Raw genomic sequence first — 27,048 nt, 5'->3', positions numbered from 1 at the left:
TCATCCTTATAGGGGCTCTTCTTTATGCCTTGTAGACCCGAGCACTCTCTTGTCAAACTAGGAGGGTGGACTTCATAGCTATAAACTTCCACGAGGAAGGAAACATTGCACAACCACAAGTGTCCTCAGAACTCCTTGACATATGCAAGTGAAATTCCATGCCGCCTCATGTTCGTGCACCATGTAGATGCAATGGCTACCATGGTTTCTTGTAAACTTAGATAATTGCTTTGAATGGCATGTTGATACAATGCTTTCCCAATGTTCTATGCATGTAAATCGTTTGTTCTCAACAACAAAAACATGGAGCCACCTTGGTCCACTATCACATGTAGCAATCCTTTCATTCTTGCCCACTTCCTTGAGTCCAATAAGCCTCGCTTGTCCACGACTTTGAGAGCACCTACGGTAATTGCTTTCCCATACTGGATGCATGCTATCATGAGGCTATATGTCAGCCTATCAAATTCAAAGTATCTATCGATGCAAAAGAAAAGGCATCCAATCATGAATGTTGAGGCTCAAAGAAATCCTCCATCTCACTTGTCACATGAGTCATCGTTTGCTTTTGAGGCATCATCTCCATCAGCCTCTGAGTCGCTAAAAGCACAATAAGCATCACCCAAGATGTAATCATCTTCATGCAGCTACTCCAAAGGAGAGTCATTCAAATCCCATGAATGGCCGAACGTCTCTTCTACTCCCTCCCTTCCAATAGCCTCCATTTTTGCCCTTAGGCCTATGCCTGGGTTTATCCTTTTGCACAGGCCCGTGTCCCTTCAAGCAAATCAATGGCGAGCCCTCCTAGTTGATTGCGCCTCCCATTTTTGCATGCATGCAACACTTGCAATTGCAAAAATCCTTTATTGTAGAATTAACCCCCTCGCAATCACGCAAGCAGCCAACCACCCGTCCCACTCGTCCGATAAACGATGATGTGACGATGCCCTCTACGTGGCATAGCCATTCCTTAGAAAGCTTGCCAAAATTGCCACATCAATGCCCCGAGGTCCCGTGATATTTTGCCCCGGTTTATGTTTGGCATAAACGATGGCCCCTAGCCCTGCCCCCCTTCGCCATGTGGACGATCACGATGCTCTCCCAATTCGCACCCCACTTCCATGCAGTAGATGCCATTAGATGGCTTGTTAAATGCCATATGTTGGATAGTCTAGTGATTCGCTAAACATGGCATATCGACAAGTCCTCCCCCTCGTGTCTCCGCGTAGAGTACATTATCCGATGCTCTCTCTAGATTGGTTGTCGAACTCCCTCTTTTGGGCATAAAAATGGCTCTAGGTACACGCAAGCAGCTCGCCGGGAGGCCCTACGCCAACGGTACCTTGGAGGTGAGGTTTTAGCAAGGCAAAAAGAACCCTTAGCGTGGTATTTAGGCTAGGGTAACACGTTGCAACATCGAGGAGGAAGTGGAGGAGGCGGCGTAGAGGTGGCAGGGTTGGGGCTGGTGGGGAGTGATGTTTGGGCGGGAACAGCAGCCTACTACCACCACCACAAGTACCAGCAATCCATCATCTTCTTCATACAAAGGTCTCGTCTTCTACCCTGGGGCTGCCGCCACGGCTGCTTCTCAAGGCAACTCGGCCACTCAATCCCGTTTCACTCCTGATACGCCTGACGACCGCAAACTTGATTTCACTGAGCGTGCGGTATCCGCTGCCGGAGCTGCCTTCCTTTCCGCCATTATCGTCAACCCCCTCGATGTTGTCAAGGTACGCTCAGCTCCTGCACAGGGCGCAGTCACGACATCTTGCATTGATTGTTGTGATAATGCCAACAATCGAACCGTTTATTTCCAAATTTTGAGGAACATGGTTCTCTGGTGATTACTTCTAAGTTTGTCCGTTAGAAGTCACACTCTTCCTTGCAAGTTTTGTCATGGAAGTCTCTCTCTCTCTCTCTCTCTCTCTCACACACACACACACACACACACACACACACACACACATTTGGCGTTACAGAGCATCTAGAGATTCCTTAGCAATGACAAGGGTAAACTATGAGGCAAGAGGAGTGCAGGTGCTACTTTTATAAGGCTGTCATGTGTCAGCATGAGAAGCTTCTCTCTGCAGTAGGCCATCTTAGTGTGCCGGTGCTTTGCAAGTCCACTCTGTGTATCTTCGTATGTGGTGCACTCAAATTATACCCATACTCTTGTACAGATTTTGTGGCTGAAGCATACCATGTGCTCTAGTCACTTGACTTTGCCAGTTGTCTCGAGAACCTCTTAAACGAGCCGGTCCCCATATTTTCAATATGATGAAGAATGGATATTGTTTCAAATAGAGCCTCAACTGACATGCGCAATGTGTATGTTGACAAACTATATCCCCTACGTCTAGGGGTTTAGGACATCCTAGGAAGTGTTGTGGTACACTGAACTTGTACGCAAGATGTGCATGTCCACATGCAATGTGCATGTGGACAATCTATAACCCGTACGTTTAGAGTTTAGGACATCCTAGGAAGTGTCGTGGTACACTGAGCTTGTCGTGCATGTCCTAGCTCTCTAGGATAGTTGCATACCCTATGACTGCACATGAGCACCGCCAGTGTTTGCTAGGTGTAGGCATTGGAGAGAGTTCCCGTTATGGTTTATAGTATCCGGCCTAGGTAGTATTTGTCGAAGGTGACGCAATGGAATGCCGAGAGAGAGAGAGAGAGAGAGAGAGAGAGAGAGAGAGAGAGAGAGAGAGAGAGAGAGAGAGATACAAAGATGCTTCGAAGGCTTTGTCTTTTGTACAACAGTTTGACATCGCTTTCGCGTGAGGACGCGACTCAAGAGTACTATAAGATTTGGAGAGTTGCCTCTTATTTTAAGGGGAATGCTCGAACTTGGTGGTCCACGCTTCTTTTAAACAAGACTGCGCTAGTTAAATGATTGAAATTTAAGAAGCTTTTTATTTCTTCTTGGTTGACTCAAGAGTATAAACGTGATAAACGAGCTGCTTGGAATCATCCTCGGATGACCAAGAGAGATACAATGGACTCTTATTGCGAGAGATTTTGGAGCTCTTTTTGACCCGCCTCTTCATTCAAGAAGATCTCGTTCAGAGAACAGATTGAGCGGTTTACCTTGGGTCTACCTAGAGAGATTCGAGATTTCTGCTTGGAATAGAAGTCAGCTTCTATTTAGGAGTTGACGAGTCATGCGAAACGAGGCTTTGCCATTCACTCTGGCAGTCTGATCTACCCTACCGATGAGGTCATGACACAACGAGCCGAGCAGACTTCAACGAATGAAAGTAGAAAGAGAAAGAGCAACCCTAAAAAGAAGGATGCACGACCCAAGCTTACTCCTCAGGAGAGAGCTCGCTTCATCAGGGAGGGGAAGTGCTTTGGATGTGGGGAACATGGACATATCTCCACGAAGTGCCCTAAAAAGGCACAGAAAGGACATAATGACAAGGACGACGAAAAGCCTGAGAGTTCAAGAGCAGTTGAGGAACGTGGAAGAAAAGGCAAGATGAAAACAAGATTGATTCTAGATTGTGTGGGTATCGATCTCAACACCATGGACGAGAGTATAGAATCTTGCCGAGCTTGGGGCAAAGTGAAAGATCAAGAGACCCTAGCCTTCTTTGATGGAGGAGCCAAGGCTAACTTCATTTCATTAGAATTGGCGACGGGGCTCGAGATCACTCCCGATCGGATGAGACCACTTGCAGAGGCTGCTCTAGCGGCACCCGGCAGGGACGTAGCCATTAGACCTGCTGTCATTGGCAAATTTCGGTTGCATTGTCAGGGGTATTTGGGACATGAGGACTTTTTCATAATGCCTTTGGAAGGTTGTGATGTTCTCTTAGGAATTCCTTGGTACCGCAAGAACAATGCTGCGGTCGATTATCGGGCGAGAAAAGCGACAGTGACTACAGAGAAGGGTAGAATCATTGTACTTGACATTAAACTGAAGGGCGAGTATGTCCCTATTGTATCGGCTTCGGCCATTTCTAAATTAATGAAATCCACTCTGTTTGTTTACTAGATCTTTATGAAGGAATTGAGCGATAAGAATAGGACAAATATATCTAAACTTGATAAAGAACGCCAAGATTTTCTCCACTCATGCCGATTGCTTCTCAGAGGGCCTACCAGGCGAGTTACCACCTGCTCGTCCTGAAGATCATACCATTGATCTGATACCTGGAAGCACCCCACCGACCCGGCCACCTTATCGTGTGAGCCGAGCACAGAATGAAGAGGTTATGAACCAAGTGAAAGACCTCTTGGAAAAGGGTCTTGTCCAGCCTAGTACTTCACCGTATTGCTCTCAGTGTTGTTGGTTTTGAAGAAAGATTGATCTTGGAGAATGTGCATCGATTATAGAGCTCAACAAAATCACCATCAAGAACAGATTTTCGATTCCTAGGATCGATGATATACTCGACAGATTACAGAGTTTCTCATGCTTCAGCAGGATTGATTTAAAGAGTGGATAACATCACATCAGAATCGTGTCGGGAGATGACTACTTTTCAGACAACTTTTGGGTTATTTGAGTTTTTTGGTGATGCCTTTTTGCTTAACCAATGCTCCTGCGACATTTAACCGGATGATGGACAGGATTTTTCGAGAGTACATGCTATTTATTGACACTTTCTTTGATATCATTGTTTTTTCCAAGAATGAGGCAAAACACAGAGATAATCTGCTTCAGGTCTTTTAGGCATTACGAGATCACAAGTTAGTGATTAATGCAAAGAAAAGTGAATTTTTCCTACTAGAGATACACTTTTTGGGACACATTGTCTCAGCAGTAGGAGTGCAAATGGATTCGGCCAAGATAGACTATCCGTGATTGGCCCGATTTGAAGAATGTCCATGAAGTTAGAGGCTTCTTGGGACTGTGTTCGTACTACAGGCGGTTTATTTGAAAGTTTGCAGACTTTGCATATCTTGACACAGAAAGGAGTCCCTTTCTCATGGGGACCCATAGAGGTGACTGCCTTTCAGACATTGAAAGAGAAATTGACTATGGGACCAGTTTTGACTTTGCCCGACTTGCAGAAGTCATTTGAAGTATATTGTGATGCTTGTGGTCGTAGTCTGGGTGAGGTCTTAATGCAAGAAGGCCATGTCATTGCTTACGAGAGTCGATTGTTTTTAAGGCCGGAAATGATAGCACAGATTTATGAGAAAGAGCTTTTGGCGGTTATCCATGCTCTTACTCAATGGCTGCATTACCTAGTCGGAGCGGATTTTACTGTCTTTATAGACTATCAGAGTTTGCGCTACTTCTTGTCGCAGAAGCAACTTTTGGAAAAGCAGATGCGGTGGACGAACATCTTGTCACAGTTTCACTTCGAGATTGTCCATGTTCAGGACTTCTGTGGTGGCAGATGCTTTGCCTCGGAAGCCGTTGGTTTTGGCTATTTCCGCGATACATCATAGGAGCTTCGAGGATATGGTCTACCAGTATGCCTCAGATATAGATTTTGCAAACGTTTTCACACGGATACGGGATGGGGAGACAGTAGCGGGATATCCATTCGGGATTGCTACTTGATGAGAAAAACCATGTTCTGTGTTACACAGCCGTCGAGAGAAAAGGTTATGACTGAATGCCATTGTCCACCTTTTACAGGCCACCGTAGCATTGCTATTACCATGAAAGGGGTAGAGAGATACTTCTTTTGGCCGAGACTCTGAAAGGATGTGGAAGAGTTTGTGCATTAGCTGCTTAGTATGCCAGAAGGTCAAGTTTGACAAGCATAAAGCACAGGGATTGTTACAGCCTTTACCCATACCCACCCGCCCCTGGGAAAGTATTGCAATGGACTTCATTTTTGATCTCCCGAGAACACAAAGTGGTCACGATGGTATCTAGATTGTTATTGACAGATTTAGCAAACAGGCTCATTTCATTCCGGTGAAGAAGACAGTCAAGTCGGATCACTTAGCGAGACTGTTTGTGGCCCAGATCATCAGATTACATGGCATGCGTGAGACAATCATGCCTGAGACGATTGTCTCCGACAGGGACCCTAGATTTACGAGTTGGTTTTGGAAGGCAATTTGGGAGAACATTGGCACGCAGTTGTAGTTCTCGTCATCGTTCCACCCGCAGACTGACGGGCAATCTGGGATTGCGAATTCAGTGGTATCAGATTTATTTAAGTCTTATATCACGGATCAAAAGACTTAATGAGAAAAGTATCTACCTTTGGTGGAATTTGCCTACAATAACACGATACACTCTTCGATGGCGGGGAAGGCGCCATTCGAGATTGTCGAAGGTGCTGCGGAGGCTCTATCCTTCCTAAGCACGAAAGATAAGAATTTTGAAGCGGATGAATATACGCGAGACTTAGATACGGCTTTTGCCAAGGTTCGGGAGACTTTGCAGAAATCTCAAGAACGACAGAAAAAAGCAGCGGATCGCCATCGTCGCGACTTGAAATTGAAGGAGGATGATTGGGTGCTCTTAAGTTTTGAGAAGGCACGCCTGAGAAAGAAAAAGGGAAAGGAGAGGCTTTCTCCAAAGCTTAGTATGCGATACTATAGACCTTTCCAGATCTCTGAAAAGATAAATGATGTCTCCTTCTGACTGAGACTGCTTGATACTTGGAGGATTCACAATGCAATTCATGTGAGTCTCTTGAAACCTTTTAAAGATGATGTGTCTCGTGATAGGGAGCCTGATAAGCAACCCGAAGTGGAAGAAAACGATGAGATCCTTGTTCCTGAACAGATATTGGCACATAAGGATACGAAGAATAAAGGTAAAGTTCGAAGGCGGTTCTTGGTTAAGTTCAAGAACTATCCTGCATTGGATGGGAAGTGGATGGAGGAGGAGGACCTAGCAGATACTCCTCAGATTGTGAAACTTTACCTCGAGGCTTTTGATTTAGTATAGTCTACTCCAAATGGAACCCAGATTTCAGCTTGGCCGGAGATCTGGTGGAGTGGGATGCACAAGAGGGGAGTTACTCCGCTCCTTTGTCAACAGATGCCTTGATTTTGATACTAGAGTCATTGATCTCTCTTTGAGCTTCAGGGATACTGAAAGCTGACAGTATTCTGCTGTATGACTTTATGAAATGGAATTCCTGAATATGATACTGATTTGTTCTTGACTTCTTTTAAGTGCAGGAAGTAATAGACGAAGTGACTGCAGCATTGTGGTTTGATTGATCCCGAATAGACATGGTTGCAATAAGGGTTAGTCAATCGGACATCGATGAGGTCTCGATTGGATCTAGATGCGATTGCTAGCTACATTGTCGATAAATCATGGTAAGATCCGAATGAATGTTGAATGTCATGTGATGTCGTGTGATGTGATTGTCGATTGGTACATGTGCTAGATGTGTGTTCCTAGTGCGTAGGTACTAATAGTCAGTGTCTGCTAAGACGGTTTATGGCCTTTCTCTGTTTTGCCCGCGTAATCGCGGGCGATTACAATGCTTTCAAGAGGGGGGTATGTCACAAAGTGATGACGTGGTTGCCCGAGAACTGAAACCCTAAAACCTGCAAAACCTAAAATTTGCCAAAAACCCTAAAAACTACAAAAACCCTAACCCTAACCCTAATAGAAAAATCGTGTGAAATGCGCAAACATGTTGACGTGGCATCGTACGGCAAGGCCTAGAAAAAGTAGCGGATTTTGCACTGGGGAAAAAGATGCTTTTTGCTCTACGCAAATTGCAAGGAGAGAGAGAGAGAGAACTATTGCTTTATTTTCTGTAGCTCAACAGAGCTTGTGAGAGAAAGAGCCTTTGCTTTTATTTTTAGGCTTTTGATTTGAAGCTTTTGGGGCTTCGCTTTTGGCAACCCTTGTAAAATAAATAAGTGGATTGGGCTCCCACTTTGCAGAGCATCTGGACGCAAAGTCTGAGAGTGAGACCCAACCACTCTTGTACTTTGAATTGATTAATACAAAAAGAAATACCGAATGGGGCGCCAATCTTTGGGGCCAATATCTCTAGGCACGGAACTCCGCCGGGCCAATGCAAATCTATTGTGAACTGTGAATTGTTTTTAAGTGGTTATTTGGTGTTGTCGTGATTGATTCTTGACTTGAAGTGTCCAAGTCTGTTACAAATTTCCCTTGAAGTTGTACATCCTTTCGCACTACCTTTGGACTTTATGAATTTTTGGTGATTCCTTTAGGCTTTACCAATGCTCCTGCTACACTCAATGAAACAATGGATCGAATTTTCAGCCCACACCGAGCTTGTACTGGAGTGTCGTCTTTTCAAAGATTGAGGAGGAACATTAAAAGCACTTAAGACATAGTGTTTGAGGAACTGTGAAAGCATGAGTTGCATGCAAATGCAAAGAAAAGTGAGTTCTTTCTCACGGAGATATACTATCTCGGCAATATAGTCTCTCATAACTAAGTGGATATGGATCTAGCCAAGATGAGGTGGTCCAAGACTGGCCAACTTTCACTAAGGTACATGATGTCCGTAGCTGCTTGGGATTGTGTCCCTATCATCGGAGGTTTATCCGAGGGTTTGCTCGTGTAGCATGACCATTTCATGACCTAACAAGGAAGAAGATTCCTTTGAAATGGGGATTGAGACAACAAGGAGCATTTGATAGGCTCCAATATATATTAAGCCATGGCCCTATTTTGCTAGTCAGAAACCACTTGAGGTTCATTGCAATGCATCAGGTGATTGCATCGTTTCAGTGCTTAACCAAGAAGCCCATGCAGTGGCTTACGAGAGTAGACAGCTTAAAGATGTAGAATTGAATTCTCCGATCTATGAGAAGGAACTTATAGCTGTGATTCATGCCTTGTCTACTTGGATGCATTATGTTCTAGGAGTAGATTTTGTGATCAAAACCGATCGTCAGAATTTGCTATATTTCCTAACGCAACGGAAACTATCTGAGAAGCAGACGAGATGGGCCAACTTTTTGTCCATGTTTCACTTCAAGATCCTTCATACTGCTGGGAGTAAGAACGTGATTGCGGACGTATTGTCTAGACAGCCAACGGTGAATGCAATTACTTCTGTTTATCTCCAAGAATTGGAATCACTTCCAGATTTGTGTCCAAATGACCTCGACTCCTTCTCCATTTGGAGCAAGTTATAGATTTGAGAGAATGAATATCTCTATTCCATTTGGGATGGTTACCTCTACCACCACCAAGCAATTTGCGTGGCGTTGCCACCATTGAGGAAGAAAATCATGGATGAAGCACATGCTTCGCCTTATGGAGGTGTCATGGGATGGGCACCACGTGCCAACGGAAAAGAAGAGATTGAACAACTTTAAGCACTTCACATAACAAATGAACTGAAAGAGATAGATGACACGAGCCGGGAGTGGCAGATTTCCACCCCAAGAGAGCACTTGCCCCAACCCTTGGCGCCTCTTTCGGTATTTCTTTATATTGCTTGAACTCAGTACAATGCCGAGGTCGGGTACTCAACCCTTGGCACCTTATTACTGAAGCGTGCCAGAGAATCAGCCTTTGCACAAATCTAAAGGCCCTTGGCCTTGAAAAGCAATGACGTGAAAAGCTTTAAACTCAATAGCATCTGGTCCAAAAAGCATCTTGCCAAAAAGTTGTCGGCGCAAAATAGAGAATTCCATACACTTCCAATAAGCACATGTCAGCGCAAAACGCGGAAATCCGTACAATGCCACGTCAGCACTTGACATCGTGAAATCCGGGCATCCGTATAGTTGCCACGTCAGCGTAAAATGTGGGATGTCTATATAGATGCCATGTCATCAGTTTTCCACACTAGTTGAGTGTGTGTGTGGGCTCCGCTCTATTTAATCTTTTAAGGTTACTTAGGCCCCATCGGATGGGGTCCCATAAGTTGGTGGGAACTCTTCTTTAAAATTAGGCCACTCGGCAAGACTTTGCAAGTTTGTAAAACTTCTTCTGCTTCTTAGGGTTTAGGCTCCTCGACCAAGATCTGCAGGTTGGTTCTGTTCTTCATTGAGACGTCAGCAGTTTGTGACAGGAGGTCACCGGGTATTCTCCCTACGACTTTAGCATTAGAAAGATATTTGTTTTGGTCAAGCCTTAAAACAAACATCGATCAATATGTCAGGGAATGTTTGGTTAGCCAAAAAGTCAAGTACGCTTGGCATAAGCCGCCCTAGTTACTCCAAACTTTGCGTGTGCCTGATCAACCATGGGGGAGTATTACCATGGGTTTTATCATGAATCTCCCAAAGGCTCTGATCGAAAATGATGCAATCTAGACCATTGTGGATAGATTTAGCAAGCAAGTTCACTTTATTCTAGTCAGGAATACGATCAAAGCGATCAAAGCTGATCATATGGCTAGGGTTTTTCTAGCACGGATTTTCAAGCATTATGGGATGCCCAAGTCTATTGTGAGTGATTGAGATCCTCGCATGACAGGAAATTTTTGGCGTGCCTTGTTTGATAACCTTGGCATGAAGTTGAATTTTTCTTCTGCTTACCGTCCTCAAACGGATGGGCAGAGTGAGATCGCTAATTCCACAGTGTTGGATATGTTGAAATTCTATGTGTCGAATAGAGTGTCTGATTGGGAGAAGTATTTGCCCCTTGTCGAGTACGCATATACCAATATTGTATTCGTCTACAAGAAGGGCACGTTCTTTATCGTAAGCTTTTGCTTCCATCAATCCTTTCAACTAAGGATAAGATATTTGTAGCGGATGAGTTTTCCAGGATATGGACACTGCCTACACTACCTATGGGCATGTAAAGAGAGCAATATTATGCTCTTAGGAAAAGCATAAGAAAGCTGCGGTTAAGCACGGAAGAAACATGGAGTTATTAATCGAAACAAGCGACATAGAGGAAAAGTGGAAGAACTTTTCAATCATTATTATGGGCTGTTTAAGGTAATTGACCAAGTGAACTATGTGCCATTCCGATTAGAGCTACCGCCTAATTGGAGGATCCATAATGCTTTCCATGTTAGTTTACTCCGGCCATATGTGGCATCGCGTCCGAGTCAGCCTATTGCTGAGGAACCTCTTGAGGTTGAGAAAACGGAAGAAAAGTAGATCATTCATCACCAGGAGCGGCCACCAAAGTTGGAAAGATTACATGGAAGTTTTTAATAATGTCCAAGAATTATTCCATTGTAGATGCGTAGTGGATGACCGAGCTAGAATAGCATTTATCTAAAGATCTTGGAAGGATATGTACAAGAACTACAATTGAGGACAATTGTTTATAATCTGTTTAGAAGCTAGAGAGATGTTGCTAAATGGATTATTTTCTTATTTTTTAGCGTGATTTCTATTTATTGAAATTAGGATACTCAAATGTGTACACTTGAACTGTAAAGGTTAGGAACTTTAGATCTTCTAGAGTTGATCAAAGCCATGAGGAACGGACAACTCTGTTGTCATATGATGGGTGACATTAAACATCGCGAAGAAGTTGTACTGTTAGTTTGGTGGGATAGACAGGGAAGTGGGTATTTTGACACGTCACATAATGGGTCGCGGAAGCATTGGAAAGGGAATATTCCATTGGTAAGGGAGAAAATCCGAACCGGAAAAAGGAATACGCGTAAAGGCGCAGGCGCAAGAATAAAGATGGGTTTGAGAAGCTTTAAAAAAAAAAAGCGGAATATTTTCAAGTGCTTTTCGGGAAAGCTTTCTCGCAAGGAATCTGTGTCTAGGGATGCTTGGGAAGCGTGGTGTAGCATCGGTTTGCAGCTCACAGAGTTTTTATTGAGTTTTGAATAGGTTTCACATTTGTTTAATAAGTGACCGGTTGTTCACTTGATAAGTGGGCAGCCAATTAAAAAAATTAAAGCAAGGCTTATTAAAAAACATCACAGTTGCCTCATGAGTGAAATTACAGTAGCGATCTCCCCTCTCTAAATCAATGCAAGTTTTCTCTCTCTTCCCTCTCTGCTAATTCAACGCTATTTCCCTCTACTAATTCAACGCTACCACTTTGCTACTATTGTTACTGGAAGTGTCCCAACTATTCGTGCTAGTCCTAGAAGTCTATAAAAGCTGCTAGCGCTCCCTCTCTCGCAACAGTTCTGTCAGCGGTAGCAACAAGGGATCGTGCCACCGAGATTTTGCAAGTGAACACGTAAAGTCAGTGTGTGAAGGTCGCTCTTCCGCACTTGGAGCAATCGGTACAGATTGTGAATATGCTCTTCGAGGAGTTGTTTCGTGCTTGTGCTTTTCACGGAGAAGGAGCAAGGAAGCATTGGCCTACACTCGGGGATTCCGGAAACAAAATCCGGAACAGTCTGCGGAGTTCCACACTCCGTGTGCAAACGGAATTGAGAGCTCGCCTCTCAGAAATTCCTGCACAGGAAGGAAGGAATCAACCATCGAGTGTGAGAATTAGAACGGAGGGGTCTCTCTGGTTCTTGTGCTTGTTAAAAGTTTCTTCTTAATAAAGATTCTCTTTAAGGGGGGGACCAACCCATCTTCTGGTCCCCAATATAGTGTCGATCTTCTCCCTCGTCTCTTTTGGTTGAGAGTTTATTTATTTATAGCTTGTTGGTTATTCATGTGCGCTCTTGTTGGTGACAGCTTCCATTGATCCTTTTAACCAAGGATAAGATTTGTAGCTGATGAGTTTGTTCGGGATATGACACTGCCTATGGGCAAGTTAAGAGAGCAATATCACGTTGTCAAGAAAAACATAAGAAAGTTGTGGACAAGCGCAAAAGGAATTTGGACTTAACAGTCGGTCAATTGGTCTTACTCAAGTTTAAGAAGGCAAGACTAAAGTGTACATAAGGGGAAAGCTATTATGGACCATTTAAGATAATCGACCAAGTGAATGATGCGACATTCCGATTAGAGCTACTGCCTAATTGGAGGATCCATAATTCCGAATAGAGTTACTGCCTAATTGGAGGATCCATAATGACTTCCATGTTAGTTTACTCCGGCTATACGTGGGACCGCCTCCAAGTCAGCCTATTGCTGAGGAACCTCTTGAGGTTGAGAAAACGGAAGAAATACTCCAACCGGAGTAGCTCATTCATTATCAAGGGCGACCACTAAAATTTGCAAAGATTACACAGAAGTATTCATTAAAGCTCAAGAACTATCTTACTGTGGACGCTCAGTGGATGATTGAGCAAGAATTAGCATCTTATCCCGAGATTCTAGAAGGATATGTACAAGCAGTACAGTTAGGACAACTATTTAGAAGCTAGAGGGATGTTGCATTTGGATGACGTGCAATCTGCCAACGCTGCCTGGATACAGCTAGAGAAGGTTTTTGGTGCTAAAGCTAAGTATTCAATGATGAGTCTAGAGATGGAGTTGTACTCTCTTGCTATGCGTGCCGATGAAAACATTACATCTTTAGTTAACCGAGTGAAGAGTATTATAACTCAACTTGTTTATGTAGAAGCCCCAGTGCCAGAAGAAGATCTCATAACTGATTTGTTAAAAAGTTTACCCGATAAATTCCATCAAATTGTTACTGTTTTAAAGAAGAAAGATCCGCTGTCGTCCTTGGATGGTATCATCAATTCATTGCAGGAAGAAGGACTATTTTCTTATTTTTAGAATAATTTCTATTTACTGAAATCAGGATATTTAAATGTATACACTTGAATTGTAAAAGTTGGAATTGTAGATCTATTGGAATTGATAAAAACCACTTGGAATGGACAACTCTGATGTGTCATATGATGGGTGACATTAAGTATCGTGAAGGAGTGTACCGGTAGTTCGGTGGGAGAGACCGGAGAGTGGGTATTCCTGATGCATCACATGATGGGTGATGAGAGCATCGAAAAGAGAATATTCCTTTGGTCTGGGAGAAAATCCGTACTTGATAAAGGATTAAGTGTAAAGACGTAGGCACAAGAATAAAGATGGGTTCTAAGAAGCTTTTTCTCAAAAGTAGGATATTTTGAAGTGCTTAAATGCTTTCCCGCAAGGAAATCTATGTCTGCATTGAATCTGTACATGAGGTTGCATCTAGGGACTCTTGGGAAGTGCCGTGTAGCATCGGTTTTCAGCTCACTGAGTTTTTATTGAGTTTATGAACTTGTTCATATTATTTTTAAAAGTGACCACTCAAAGAAAAAGAAGGCTAATAAAAAAGAAGCAGCGCTGTCCCCTTATGGTTGAAAAAAATAGTAGCGATCTCTTTGCTCTCTCTAGAATCTTCCGCAAGTCTCTCTCAATCCTCCCTATTTCAGCATCCGCTCTACTATTGTTGCCGAGAATTCTCTAGCTACTTGTGCCTACCTCAAAACTTATAAAAGAAACCAATAGCGCAGACTCTAATGATCTGTAAAAACTGTGAAGTCGGCTCCGAGTAGATAATATCGCCGTTGTGTAAGAGCATGGATCACTGCCAATAGCTCTTTCTCGTAAATCTGGGCTACCAATTCTGGCCTTGAAAACATTCTGCTTTCATAAGCAATCACATGGCCTTCTTGCATCAAGACTGCTCCCAGACTACGACCACAACGTAACAAAAAACATCGAAGGGCTTTTCAAGTCTAGCAAAGCCAACACTGGTCCAATAGTCAATTTTTCCTTAAGTGTTTGAAAAGCAGTCACCTTTGTCGGTCCCCACGAGAAAGGGACTTCTTTCTGAGTCCGTAAGTGCAAAGGTGAAGCTACCTCTACAAACTTTCGATTGAACCGCCGGTAGTAAGAACGCAAGCCCAAAGAGCTTCTACCTTCATGAACATTCTTCAAGTCAAGCCAATTGCGGATAGCCTCAATTTTGGCCAGGTCCATTTGTACTCCTACTGCTTAGATGATGTGTCCCAAGAAATGTATCTTCGGCAAGAAAAACTCGCTCTTTTTGGCATTAATAACCAATCTATGATCACGCAATGCCTGAAAGACTTGTAGCAGATGGTGTCGGTGCTTTGCTTCATTCTTGGAGAAAACTATAATATCATCAAAGAAAGTGCCCACAAAAGATCGATGCTCTCGGAAAATCCTATCCATCATTTGGTTGAAAGTTGCTGGAGCATTGGTAAATTCAAAACGCATCACCAAAAAATTGTATAAACCAATGCTTGTCCGAAAGGATGTCTTGTAGACATCTCCCGAGGCTATTCTGATCTGATGATATCCGCTTTTCAAATCAATCTTGCTTAAACTAGAGGATCCCTGAAGTTTGTCAAGGATATCATCGATCCTTGGAATTAGGAATCTGTTCTTGATGGTGATTTTATTGAGAGCTCTATAGTGAATGCACATTCTCCAAGATCCGTCTTTCTTTAGTACTAGTAAAACCGGAGAACAATAAGGTGAAGTACTAGGTTGGATGAGACCCTTTTCAAGAAGGTCTTTCACTTGGTTCATGATTTCTTCATTCTGGGCTTGGCTAACACGGTAAGGTGGCCGGTTTGGTGGTGTGGTTCCAAGGATTAGATCAATAGTGTGGTCCTAAAGACGAGATGGAGGTAAATCGCCTGGTTGGTCTTCTGAGAAACAGTCAGCATGTGTGTGGATAAATTCTTGTTGTTCTTTCTCCAATTCAGACATGTTCGTTCGTTGTTCATCATTCAATTCTTTCAAATAGATCGAGTAAACAATCCATATTTGCTACTAAACGGAGGGAGAGGGTGTCGAGTGGCACCAAAGATAGTAGGTGAAGGTGCCTAGCCTTATAGGTAGGAGGTTGCAGATGGGCTGCTCGCTTGTCAAGTGGGCGGCGGGTCAATTTTAAAAAGGGTATGAACCAATTCAAGACTCAATAAAAACTTATGAGCTGAAAACTATGCTTTTACAAACTCACCCTAGGTGTCCTTGGATGCAGTCTCATGCACAGATGTTATGCATACATAGATTCCTTTTTGGGAAAGTATCTGCTTTCTTGAAAAGCACTCAGATTGCTTTTCAAAAAACATCTGCATTTCCGCCCCCATCTTCTTACATCTTACGTGTAACTCATACTCAGTTTGGATGTCACACACTGGTGACGTGGCAGGTCCCCAAGGTCGCGCCCACACACACACAAACACATCCCCTGTTGACGTGGCAACAGCCCGAAAAACGCGCCAACTGGTTGACGTGGCTGTGTACGGAAACTTGCAGAACGCGTTGATTGACTGACTTGATACGTACGGACCTTCGTGTTTTATGCTGACTGTACGGACAATACGGATTTCTGCAAATCAGGCTGGCTAGCTTTTGGAAATAATGCTTTTGAGTTAGAAGCTTTTGGTTAAAAGATTTTGGGGCTCTGTTGTAAGAATAAATAAGCCTTTTGGGCTCACTTCTCTAGGCATCTAGACGCAGAGACAAAGAGTGAGCACCCGCGGGCTCTTGTACTTTGCACACAGATTAATATCAAAAGAAATACCAAAAGGGGCGTCAGTCTTTGGGGCCGATACCTCTGGGCATAGAACTACATCGAGCAGTGTCGTCTTTTGTGAACTGTTTTAAAGTGAATCTCTGTTGTGTCGCGATAGAATCTAAACTTAGGGTGTCCAAGTTTGTTACAGTTGGTATCAGAGCGCGGCTGATTTCTTTTCAATCGGGAAATCCGATCCTTTTCTTGCGAAACTTATGGATTCCAAGAAAAATCAATCTACCTCTTCTCCATGTGCTAATGCGGGAGGAGATCTCGAAGAAGATTCAATCGAATTAACAAAGGAAGAGTACGAGCCAGCTCGGCCTACTCAATACGAACTCTAAGAGATGGAATGTTGACAGTAGGTTGATGAGTGCACAAAGCAGATGATTAAATTTGCGAATGATCCTCAATTTGCAAAATTTTTATCTCAGCAATCCATTGCAGAAGTGCACACTCAGTGACAGAAAGCCACAAAACCACCCATTAAATCGGCAATCAAGAAACTGTTGGGTTAAAGGCCTAAATAACCCCCTTTTGTACATTTTTATACTTTGTCCAGGTTCTGGACACATTTTTTTAAAGTCACTTATAATAAAAGTGGGAAAACCCAAAACTCACTTATTGAGTTTTCCCCAGAAACGTGAGCTCTCTTTCTCTCTCTCTTCCTGCTTTGATAGCTAGCACTAGCTCTCTGCTACTCTGTGCCTCCTGCCTTTGCCCCAATCCTGCACTGCATCCTGCTGAAATTTCAGATTTGGACAGTTTCATGTAAAGAAATTGTGGTCTATTGTATGCAAAGTCTTGTGGTTGCACCTATTTGTTGAAATTTTCAGCCTATTGCATCTCTCTTGTATACACACTTGTGGTTAAATTAAAATGGCTTCTTTCTCTTCCGCACATCTGACACTAAAAGTTTGATGGAAACCAAACGGTTTGATGGTCAAGGCTTCGACCTCTGGCAACAACGCATGCAAGGTATCCTTTTCTTGGAAGGATTGTGAAGATGCATTGGAAGAGAATAAGCCGCAAGGTTTGTCTGATGAAGAATGGGCTAGGTTGAATAAGAAGGCTATGGTCTACATCAAATGACTATCAATGATGACATTTTGATGGACATCAAGCGTTTGGACTCTGCTTATGCAATATGGCAAAAGCTAAAGTCCAATTATGAAAACACCACGCTTGTGAACCAGGTGCATTTGATGCAAAAGTTGGTGAATATGTAGCTTGATGACTCGAAGTCAGCTTCTGAGCATTTGAGTGCTTTTATAGGTGTGTTGAGTCAGTTGCAAGACAGCGGACTTCACGCCATGTGGTACCAGTTCTGCTTTTCTATCTGCCTTTTCTACCACATTCCTCAGCTGCTCTCGAACTCTCAGACCTGCCGTCGTCTTTATCATTCTGTTCTTTGTGTGCCTTATTAGGGCACTTCGCGAAGATATGTCCCTGTTCCCCGCATCCAAAGCACTTTCCCTCTTTGATGAAGCGAGCTCTCTCCTCGGGAGTAAGGTTGGGTCGTGCATCATTTTTCTCTGGGTTGCTCTTTTTCTGTCTACTTTCATTCCTAGAAGTTTGTTCGGCTCGTTGTGTCATGGCTCTGTGGGGTAGGTCAGACTGCCAGAGTGAATGGCACAGCTCCGCTTTGCATGACTCATCAACTCCTGAATAGAAGCTGACTTCTGTTCCAAGCAGTGATCTCGGATCTCTGTAGGTAGACCCAAGGTAAACCGTTCAATCTGTACTCTGAACGAGATCTTCTTGAATGAAGAGGCGGGTAGAAAAGAGCTGCAGAATCTTTCTCAATAAGCATTGATTGTATCTTTCTTGGTCATCCGAAGATGGTTCCAAGCAGCTCGTACATCTCGTTCATATTCTTGCGTCAACCAAGAAGAAATAAAAAGCTTCTTAAATTTTAGCCATTTAACTGGCGCAGTCTTGTTAAAAGAAGCGTGGACCACCAAGTACGAGCATTCCCCTTAAGGTAAGAGGTAGCTCTCCGAATCTTGGAGTGCTCTGAATAGCGTCCTCTCGTGAAAGGGATGTCAAATTGTTGTAAAAAAGACACAGCCTTCGAAGCATCTACTCCTGAAAAAGTATCAAACTTGATCGAGTGGCCACCTTCCTTAAACTCTCGGACTTTCTTGCTTTTATCTTCAAGAAAGTCATACTGGTTAGCTTTGTAAAAATTCTTCTTGTTCACATAAAACTTTCCGTCATCGGAATCTGAGCTGTCTGTAGATGAGGTCTCAGTAGACCTGTCAGTCTTTGGGCGAGATGTAGCCTTCTTTGCCTTTTTCTTGCCCTTTCCGAAGCTTTGTTTCGCTTTTTACCTTTTCTGTCTTCTTCGCTCGAATCCGAGGAGCTAGAAGAACTATCAAAAGAAGAAGAAGAAGAACTGGGTACTCCTTCAAATCGAACACGCTTCTTCTGTTTCTTTGCCTTGTCAAAAGTCGACCGACGACCCAAATAACCTGGAAAGTCAGTGCTTTTCTTCTGCTTTTTGCCGTGCTTTTTGGCTTTCTTTTGCGCGTCAAAAGGCTGAGCAATCCGTGCATCAACCACGTTCTGCAGTTCCTTCTCCGTATATTTTCTTGGAGGCAGAAAGTTTCTTGAGAGCGGGTTTCGGGAGTGGTGTTGTGGTTCTCTGCCACTACATCTGTACCTCTTTCAAAGAGGTCTGGTTCATATATTTTGCCATCTTCGGGTCCTTGGCAAAATTGAGCATCATCTTTGTTGCATCACCGATCAATTGGCGACGCTCCATCTCTCGCCGCTCCGCCTAAGTAGGCCAAGGCGGGCCATACTCTCTGCCGGAATCTTCGTTGTGATCCCTGTCCGCATCTCCAGATGCAGAGGGAGTCGACTGATCATTGCCTGAAGCCATAAGTGCCGCGAGAAAAAAAATTGGGGATCGAATTTCCCGTAGAAGAGAAATCGGCGGTGCTCTGATACCACTGTAACAGACTTGGACACTCCAGTCAAGAATCAATCGCGACAGCACCAAATAAGCACTTCAAAACAATTCACAGATCACAATAGATTTGCACTGGCCCGGCAGAGTTCCGTGCCTAGAGATATTGGTCCCAAAGACTGGCGCCCCTTTCGGTATTTCTTTTTGTATTAATCAGTTCAAAGTACAAGAGAGTGGGTCGGGATTCATTCTCAGACTCTACGTCCATATGCTCTGAGAAGTGAAGCCCTCACCACTTATTTAAAGATACAAGGGATGCCCAAAAGCAGAGCCCCAAAAGCTTTTAAAATAAAAAGCATCAGTTCTCTCTCTCTCTTAGAGTCTTTTCTCTTAAAAAAATAAAATAAAATTTCAAATAAAAAAAACAAAAAAAAGCCTCCGCGATTTTCGGAAATTAGGGTTTTTGGCAAAAATTAGGGTTTGTAGGAATATTATGGTTTTTGGCAGAAATTAGGGTTTTTGTTGTTCGCCACGTCATCACTTTGTGACACCCACCCTCACTTATGACGGCGTGAGGGTCTATTCTCAATGAAGAGATTAGAAGCAAGTCTAGTGGGGAAGGTGGTGCAAGAGGTAGAAATCAAAATCGTGATGCGGGCAATAGGACTCAAAATAGAAGTAAGAGCAAAACAAAAGATAAGGATGTCACTTGTTATCAATGTGGCAGAAAGGGTCACAAGAAACCCGATTGCAGATATTTCAAGAAAGAGCTGGAAAGGAAGAAGGAAACGCAAGAAAAGAAGAAGAAAGATGAGAAGAAAGAGGAAAAATCCGCAGGTGATTCCTCCAGGGATGCTGAGAATGCAAATGTATCCTCTAGTGTGGTGGTCATTGAGGAGTTGTTAGACGTTGAGGAAATCTTGGTTGCGGCTTCATGTCCCTCAGATTTGGTGATAGCTAATGCAGAAGACATGCTTATCTCGAAGAAAGATGTCATTGATGCCTTGCTTAGTGCTAATGATTGCCTATCCCAGTCATGGATAGTGGATTCTGGTGCTTCATTCCATGTGACTCCATCTTTGGAGTGTTTTGTTATATATGCTGTTTGCAATTATGGCAAGGTGTACTTTGGTGATAATTTTGCTTGCAATATTGAGGGAATAGGTACTATGCGTTTGGCTCTTAACAATGGTCAAGAGCTTGTGTTGAATGATGTCAGGTTTGTACCAGGCATTAAGAAAAGTTTGCTATGTGTAGGCCAGTTAGATGCACATGGTTATAGGACCATTTTTGCTGGGGGTTCATGGAAGTTTCTTAAGGGCTCTATGCTTGTTGCAAAAGGGTCTAAAAGAGGTACTTTGTATTATCTTTGATACAAAGCTTTGCCTGGCAAGTTTCTTGCTATTGCTGAAGTTGCGTCACACTCGGAATTGTGGCATAAGAGACTTGGCCATATGAGCCAAAAGGTTATTGATGTGCTTTCCTCTTTAAAGAGGGTTGATGTAAAAGGCAAAAACTTGGATTTTTGTAATGATTGTCTTTATGGAAAGCAAAAGAAATCTTTTTATTACTCTGGTGTCTCTTGCAAAGCTAATCCTCGATCTTATTCACTCCGATGTATGCACTATGCTTGTTAAGTCTATTGGTGGTGCATTGTATTTTGTTACATTCATTGATGATTGTACTAGGAAAGGATGGGTGCATTTGTTGCAAAGTAAGAGTGAGACTTTTAATGCTTTTAAGAAATGCTTTTGTCACTACTCAAAAGAGTGCTAAGAAGAAATGTCTCAGATCTAATAATGGAGGAGAGTATGTATCTGCTGAATTTCAGCGTTTTTTGTAAATGGGATTAAAAGGGAGTTGACAACCTCGTATAATCCGTCTTCTAATGGTGTGGCTGAGAGGTATAATCGTACTTTATGCCAGAGAGTGTGTTGCATATTGTCCATCGCTTATCTTTCCCAAGAGTTTTGGGGGCAGGCATTAAAACTGCAGTTCATATTTGCAATCGCTCTCCTAATAGTACTTTGAAAAATGATGTTCCAGAGGAGATTTGATCTGGCAAACCTGCCTCTTATGATCATTTGAGAGTATTTGGCTGCGAAGCTTTTGTTCATGTACGCAATGACTTGAGAACAAAGCTTGATATGAAGTTCATTAAAGGAGTCTTCCTTGGTTATGGGGAAGAAGGTGAAATAGGCTATATAGAGTGTGGTTACCACAATTTAGAAAGGTAATTCGCAGCCGATATGTAGTGTCCAATGAGGCAATTGTCACAAAGTGATGACGTGGCGGACAATAGAAACTCTAATTTTGCCAGAAACCCTAATTTTCGAAAATCGTAGAGGCTTTTTTTTTGTTTTTTTGGGAAAATGATGAGCGACGCGAATTTTGCTTTTAAAAAAAAAAAAAAAGAGAAAAAGACTCTCTAAGAGAGAGAGAGAGAACTGATGCTTTTTGTTTTAAAAGCTTTTGGGGCTCTGCTTTTGGGCATCCCTTGTAACCTTTAAATTAGTGGTGAGGGCCTCACTTCTCAGAGCATCTGGACGCAGAGTCTGAGAGTGAAACCCTAACCGCTCTCTTGTACTTTGAAGATTGATTAATACAAAAAAAAATACCGAAAGGGGTGCCAGTCTTTGGGGCCAATATCTCTAGGCACGGAACTCCGCCGGGCCAGTGTAAAATCTATTGTGATCTGTGAATTGTTTGAAGTGGTTATTTGGTGCTGTCGTGATTGATTCTTGACTTGGAGTGTCCAAGTCTGTTACAGTGGTATCAGAGCATGGCCGATTTCTCTTCTACGAGAAATCCGATCTCCAAATTTTTTTTTTCCGCGGCACCTATGGCTTCACGCAAGGATCAGTCGACTCCCTCTGCATCTGGAGATGTGGGCTGGGATCACAACGAAGATTCAGGTAGAGAGTATGGCCCGCCTCGGCCTACTTAGGCGGAGAGACAAGAGATGGAGCGTCGTCAATTAATCGGCGATGCAACGAAGATGATGCTCAATTTTGCCAAGGACCCGAAGATGGCGAAATATATGAACCAGACCTCTTTGGAAGAGGTACAGACGGAGTGACAAAGAACCACAACACCGCTCCCAAAACCCGCTCTCAAGAAATCTTTTGCCTCCAAGATATATACGGAGAAGGAACTGGAGAACGTGATTGATGCATGGATTGCTTAGCTTTTCGACGTGCAAAAGAAAGGCAAAAAGCACGGCAAAAAGCAGAAGAAAGGCACTGACTTCCTGGGATATTTGGGTCGTCGGTCGACATTTGATAAGGCAAAGAAACAGAAGAAGCGTGTTCGATTTGAAGGAGTACCCAGTTCTTCTTCTTCTTCTTCTTCTTCTTCTTCTTCTGACAGTTCTTTTAGCTCTTCAGATTCGAGCGAAGAAGACAGAAAAGGTAAAAAGCGAAGCAAGAAACAAAGCTTCGGAAAGGGCAAGAAAAAGGCAAAGAAGACTACATCTCGCCCAGAGATTGACAGTTCTACTGAGGACTCGTCTACAGACAGCTCAGATTTCGATGACGGAAAGTTTTATGCGAACAAGAAGAATTTTTACAAACCCTAAACCAGTATGACTTTCTCGAAGATAAAAGCAAGAAAGTCCGAGAGTTTAAGGAAGGTGGCCACTCGATCAAGTTTGATACTTTTTCAGGATACTCAGAAGCTTCGAAGGCTTTGTCTTTTATACAGCAGTTTGACGTTGCTTTCGCGGGAGGACGCTATTCAGAGAACTCCAAGATTCGGAGAGCTGCCTCTTACTTTAAGGGGAATGCTCGTACTTGGTGGTCCACGCTTCTTTTAAACAAGACTGCGCCAGTTACATGGCTGAAATTTAAGAGGCTTTTTATTTCTTCTTGGTTGATGCAAGAGTTTGAACAAGATATACGAGCTGCTTGGAACCATCTTCGGATGACCAAGAGCGATACAGTAAATACTTACTGTGAAAGATTCTGGAGCTCTTTCTATCCGCCTCTTCATTCAAGAAGATCTTGTTCAGAGAACAGATTGAACGGTTTACCTTGTGTCTACCTACAGAGATCCGAGATCACTGCTTGGAATAGAAGTCAGCTTCTATTTAGGAGTTGATGAGTCATGCGAAGTAGGGCTTTGCCATTCACTCTGGCAGTCTGACCTACCCCACGGATGAGGCCATGACACAACGAGCCGAACAGACTTCTGGGAATGAAAGTAGAAAGAAAAAGAGCAACCCAGAGAAAAAGGATGCACGACCCAAGCTTACTCCTGAGAAGAGAGCTCGCTTCATTAGAGAGGGGAAGTGCTTTGGATGCGGGGAACATGGACATATCTCCGCGAAGTGTCCTAAAAAGGCACAGAAAGAACAGCATGATAAGAACGACGACGGGCCTGAGAGTTTGAGAGCAGCTGAGGAATGTGGCAAAAAAGGCAGATAGAAAAGCAGAACTGGTACCATTGCACCGAATCTAATGATGGAAGTACAAACTTTGCCGCTTTTGGGGCAAAGTGAAGGATCAGGAAGCTCTTTTGAAGGAGCCAAGGCCAACTTCTTTTCACTTGGAATTGGCGGCTCGATTTGGAATTACGCTCGACAGACTGACGCCACAGGCGGAGGTAGCTCGATTGGCATCCGGATGGGATGTTGCCATTACACCGAGCATTGGCAAACTTTGTTTGCAATGACAGGGGTGTTCAGGGCACGCGAGTGACGTTCTACTCAGGATCCCTTGGTACCACAAGAACTACGCCGTGGTTGACTACCGGGCCGAGAAAGCGACTTTGATAAATAAAGGGCTTAGAGATTGTACTTGATGAAATTCAGTTTCTTACTCATTCTTTTGGAAGAGAACTGAACGATGGATAAAGGTTGAATATGTTTTGACCTGATCAAAAGAACGCCAAGGTTTTTCTCCACACTCATGCCGATTGCTTTTCAGAGGGCCCGAAGATCAAACCATTGATCTGATACTTGGAAGCACGCCACCGAATCGGCCACCTTATCGTGTGAGCCGAGTATAGAATGAAAAGATTATGAACCCAGTGAAAGACCTCTTGGAAAAGGGTCTTGTCCAGCCTAGTACTTCACCATATTGCTCTCCAGTGTTGTTGGTTTTGAAGAAAGACTGATCTTGGAGAATGTGCATCGATTATAGCACTCTCAACGAAATCACCATCAAGAACAGATTTTCGATTCCTAGGATCGATGATATACTCGACAGGTTACAGGGATCCTCGTGCTTTAGCAGGATTGACTTGAAGAGTGGATATCATTAGATCAAGATAGCGCCAGGAGATGTCTACAAGACAACTATTCGGACGACTTTTGGGTTATTTGAGTTTTTGGTGATGCCTTTTGGCCTAACCAATGCTCCTGCGACATTTAACCGGATGATGGACATGATTTTTCGAGAGTACATGTTATTTGTTGGCACTTTCTTTGACGACATCATTGTTTTCTCCAAGAATGAGGCAGAACACAGAAATCATCTTCTTCAAGTCTTTGAGGCATTACGAGATCACACGTTAGTGATTAATGCAAAGAAAAGTGAATTTTTCCTGCCAGAGTTATACTCTTTGGGACACATTGTGTCAGCAGTAGCAGGAGTGCAAATGGACCTGGCCAAGATAGAGACTATCCATGATTGGCCCGATTTGAGGAATATCCATGAAGTTAGAAGCTTCTTGGGACTGTGTTTGTACTACAGGCGGTTCATACGAAGTTTGCAGAGGTTGCTTCCCCTTTGCATACCTTGACACAAAAAGGAGTACCTTTTTCATGGGGACCCACAGAGGTGATTGCCTTTCGGACATTGAAAGAGAAATTGACTACGGGACCTATTTTGACTTTGCCGGACTTGCAGAAGTCATTTGAAGTATATTGTGATGCTTGTGGTCGTAGTCTGGGTGCGGTCTTGATGCAAGAAGGCCATGTCATAGCTTACGAGAGCCGTTTGTTCTCTAGGCCGGAGATGACAGCACAGATCTATGAGAAAGAGCTTTTGGCGGTTATCCACGCTCTTACTCAGTGGCGGCATTACCTACTCGGAGCGGATTTTACTGTCTTTACAGACCATCAGAGTTTGCGCTACTTCTTGTCACAGAAGCAGCTTTCGGAAAAGCAGATGCGGTGGGCGAACATCTTGTCACAGTTTCACTTTCAGATTGTCCATGTGCAGGGACAGAAGAATGTGGTGGCAGATGCTTTGTCTCGAAAACCGTTTGTTCTGGCTGTTTCCGCGATACATCATAGGAGCTTCGAGGATATGGTCGATCAGTATGCCACGGATACAGATTTTGCAGATATTTTCACACAGATACGGGATGGGGAGACAGTAGCTGGATACTCCCTTTGGGAAGGCTACTTGATGAAAAAGGCTATGTTGTGCGTTAAACAGCCGTTGAGGGATAAGGTTATGACTGAATGCCACTGTCCGCCTCTTACGGGTCACCGCGGCATTGCTACCACCATGAAGGGGGTAGAGAAATACTTCTTTGGGCCGAGACTCAAAATGGATGTGGAAGAGTTTGTGCGCAGTTGCTTGGTATGCCAGAAGGTCAAGTTTGACAGGCATAAGGCACAGGGATTGTTACAGCCTTTACCCGTACCCACCCGTCCCTGGGAAAGTATTGAAATGGATTTCATTTTTGATCTCCCGAGAACACAGAATGATCACGATGATTTTCCGATTACATGGCACGTCTGAGACGATTGTCTCCGACAGAGACCCCAGATTTATGAGTTTGTTTTGGAAGGCAATTTGGGAGAACATTGGCACACGGTTGCAGTTCTCGTCATCGTTCCACTTGCAGACTGACGGGCAATTTGAGATTGCCAATTCAGTGATTTTAGATTTATTGAAGTCTTGTATCTCGGATCAGAAGACTCAATGGAAAAAGAACTTACCTTTGGTGGAATTTGCCTACAATAACACGATACACTCTTCGACGGGGAAGACGCCATGTGAGATTGTTGAAAGTGCTGCGAAGGTTCCATCCTTCCTGAGCACGAAAGATTAGATATTGGAAGCGGATGAATATTCGCGAGATTTGGATATGGCTTTTGCCAAGGTTCGCGAGACTTTGCAGAAGTCTCAAGAACGACAAAAAAAGGCAGCGGATCGCCATCGTCGTGACTTGAAACTGAAGGAGGATGATTGGGTGCTCTTACTTTTGAGAAGGCACGCCTAAGAAAGAAAAAGGGAAAGGAGAGGCTTTTTCCAAAGCTTAGTATGTGATACTACGGATCTTTCCAGATTGTTGAAAAGATGAATGATGTCTCCTTCCGATTGAAACTGCCAGGTACTTGGAGGATTCACAATGCATTGCATGTGAGTCTCTTGAACCCTGTTAAGGGTGATGTGCCTGATGATGGGGAGCCTGATGAGCAACCCGAAGTGGAAGAAAACAAGGAGATCCTTGTTCCTGAACAGATTTTGGCACATAACGATACGAAGAAAGGTAAAGTCCGAAGGCGGTTCTTGGTTAAGTTCAAGAACTTTCCTGCATTTGATGCGAAGTGGATGGAGGAGGAGGACCTAGCAGATACTCCTCGGATTGTGAAACTTTACCTCGATGTTTTAGTTTAGTATAGTCTACTCCAAACGGAACCTAGAAACTCAGCTTGGCCGAAGATCTGGTGCAGTGGGATGCACAAGAGGGGAGTTACTCCGCTCCTTTGCCAACAGATGCCTCGATTTTGATACTAAAGTCCCTGATGTCTCTTTGAGCTTCAGGGATACTGAGAGCTGACAGTATTTTGCTGGATGACTTTATGAAATGGAATTCCTGATAATGATACTGATTTGTTCTTGACTTCTTGTGAGTGCAGGAATTGATAGACGAAATGATTGCAGCATTTTGGTCTGATTGATCTTGAATAGACATGGCTGCAATAGGG

At 43.4% G+C, this 27,048-nt stretch overlaps 1 protein-coding gene across 1 annotated transcript in view; it reads left to right on the top strand.

The window, feature by feature from the left end:
* Window positions 1-1,393: 1,393 nt before the first annotated feature.
* Window positions 1,394-27,048, top strand: part of LOC147424616 (mitochondrial carrier protein MTM1-like) — a 69,427-nt gene continuing 43,772 nt past the window's right edge. The window contains exon 1 of the mRNA XM_086500775.1: window positions 1,394-1,730. Coding sequence (XP_086356901.1) covers window positions 1,476-1,730 — 255 coding nt within the window. The 5' untranslated portion in view covers window positions 1,394-1,475. The remainder of the gene's footprint in view (window positions 1,731-27,048) is intronic.

Source organism: Adiantum capillus-veneris, chromosome 25, assembly GCF_014529385.1.
Source record: "Adiantum capillus-veneris isolate H3 chromosome 25, ASM1452938v2, whole genome shotgun sequence".
Classification (NCBI taxonomy): domain Eukaryota; kingdom Viridiplantae; phylum Streptophyta; class Polypodiopsida; order Polypodiales; family Pteridaceae; genus Adiantum; species Adiantum capillus-veneris.
This window is presented reverse-complemented; position numbering and strand designations above follow the sequence as displayed.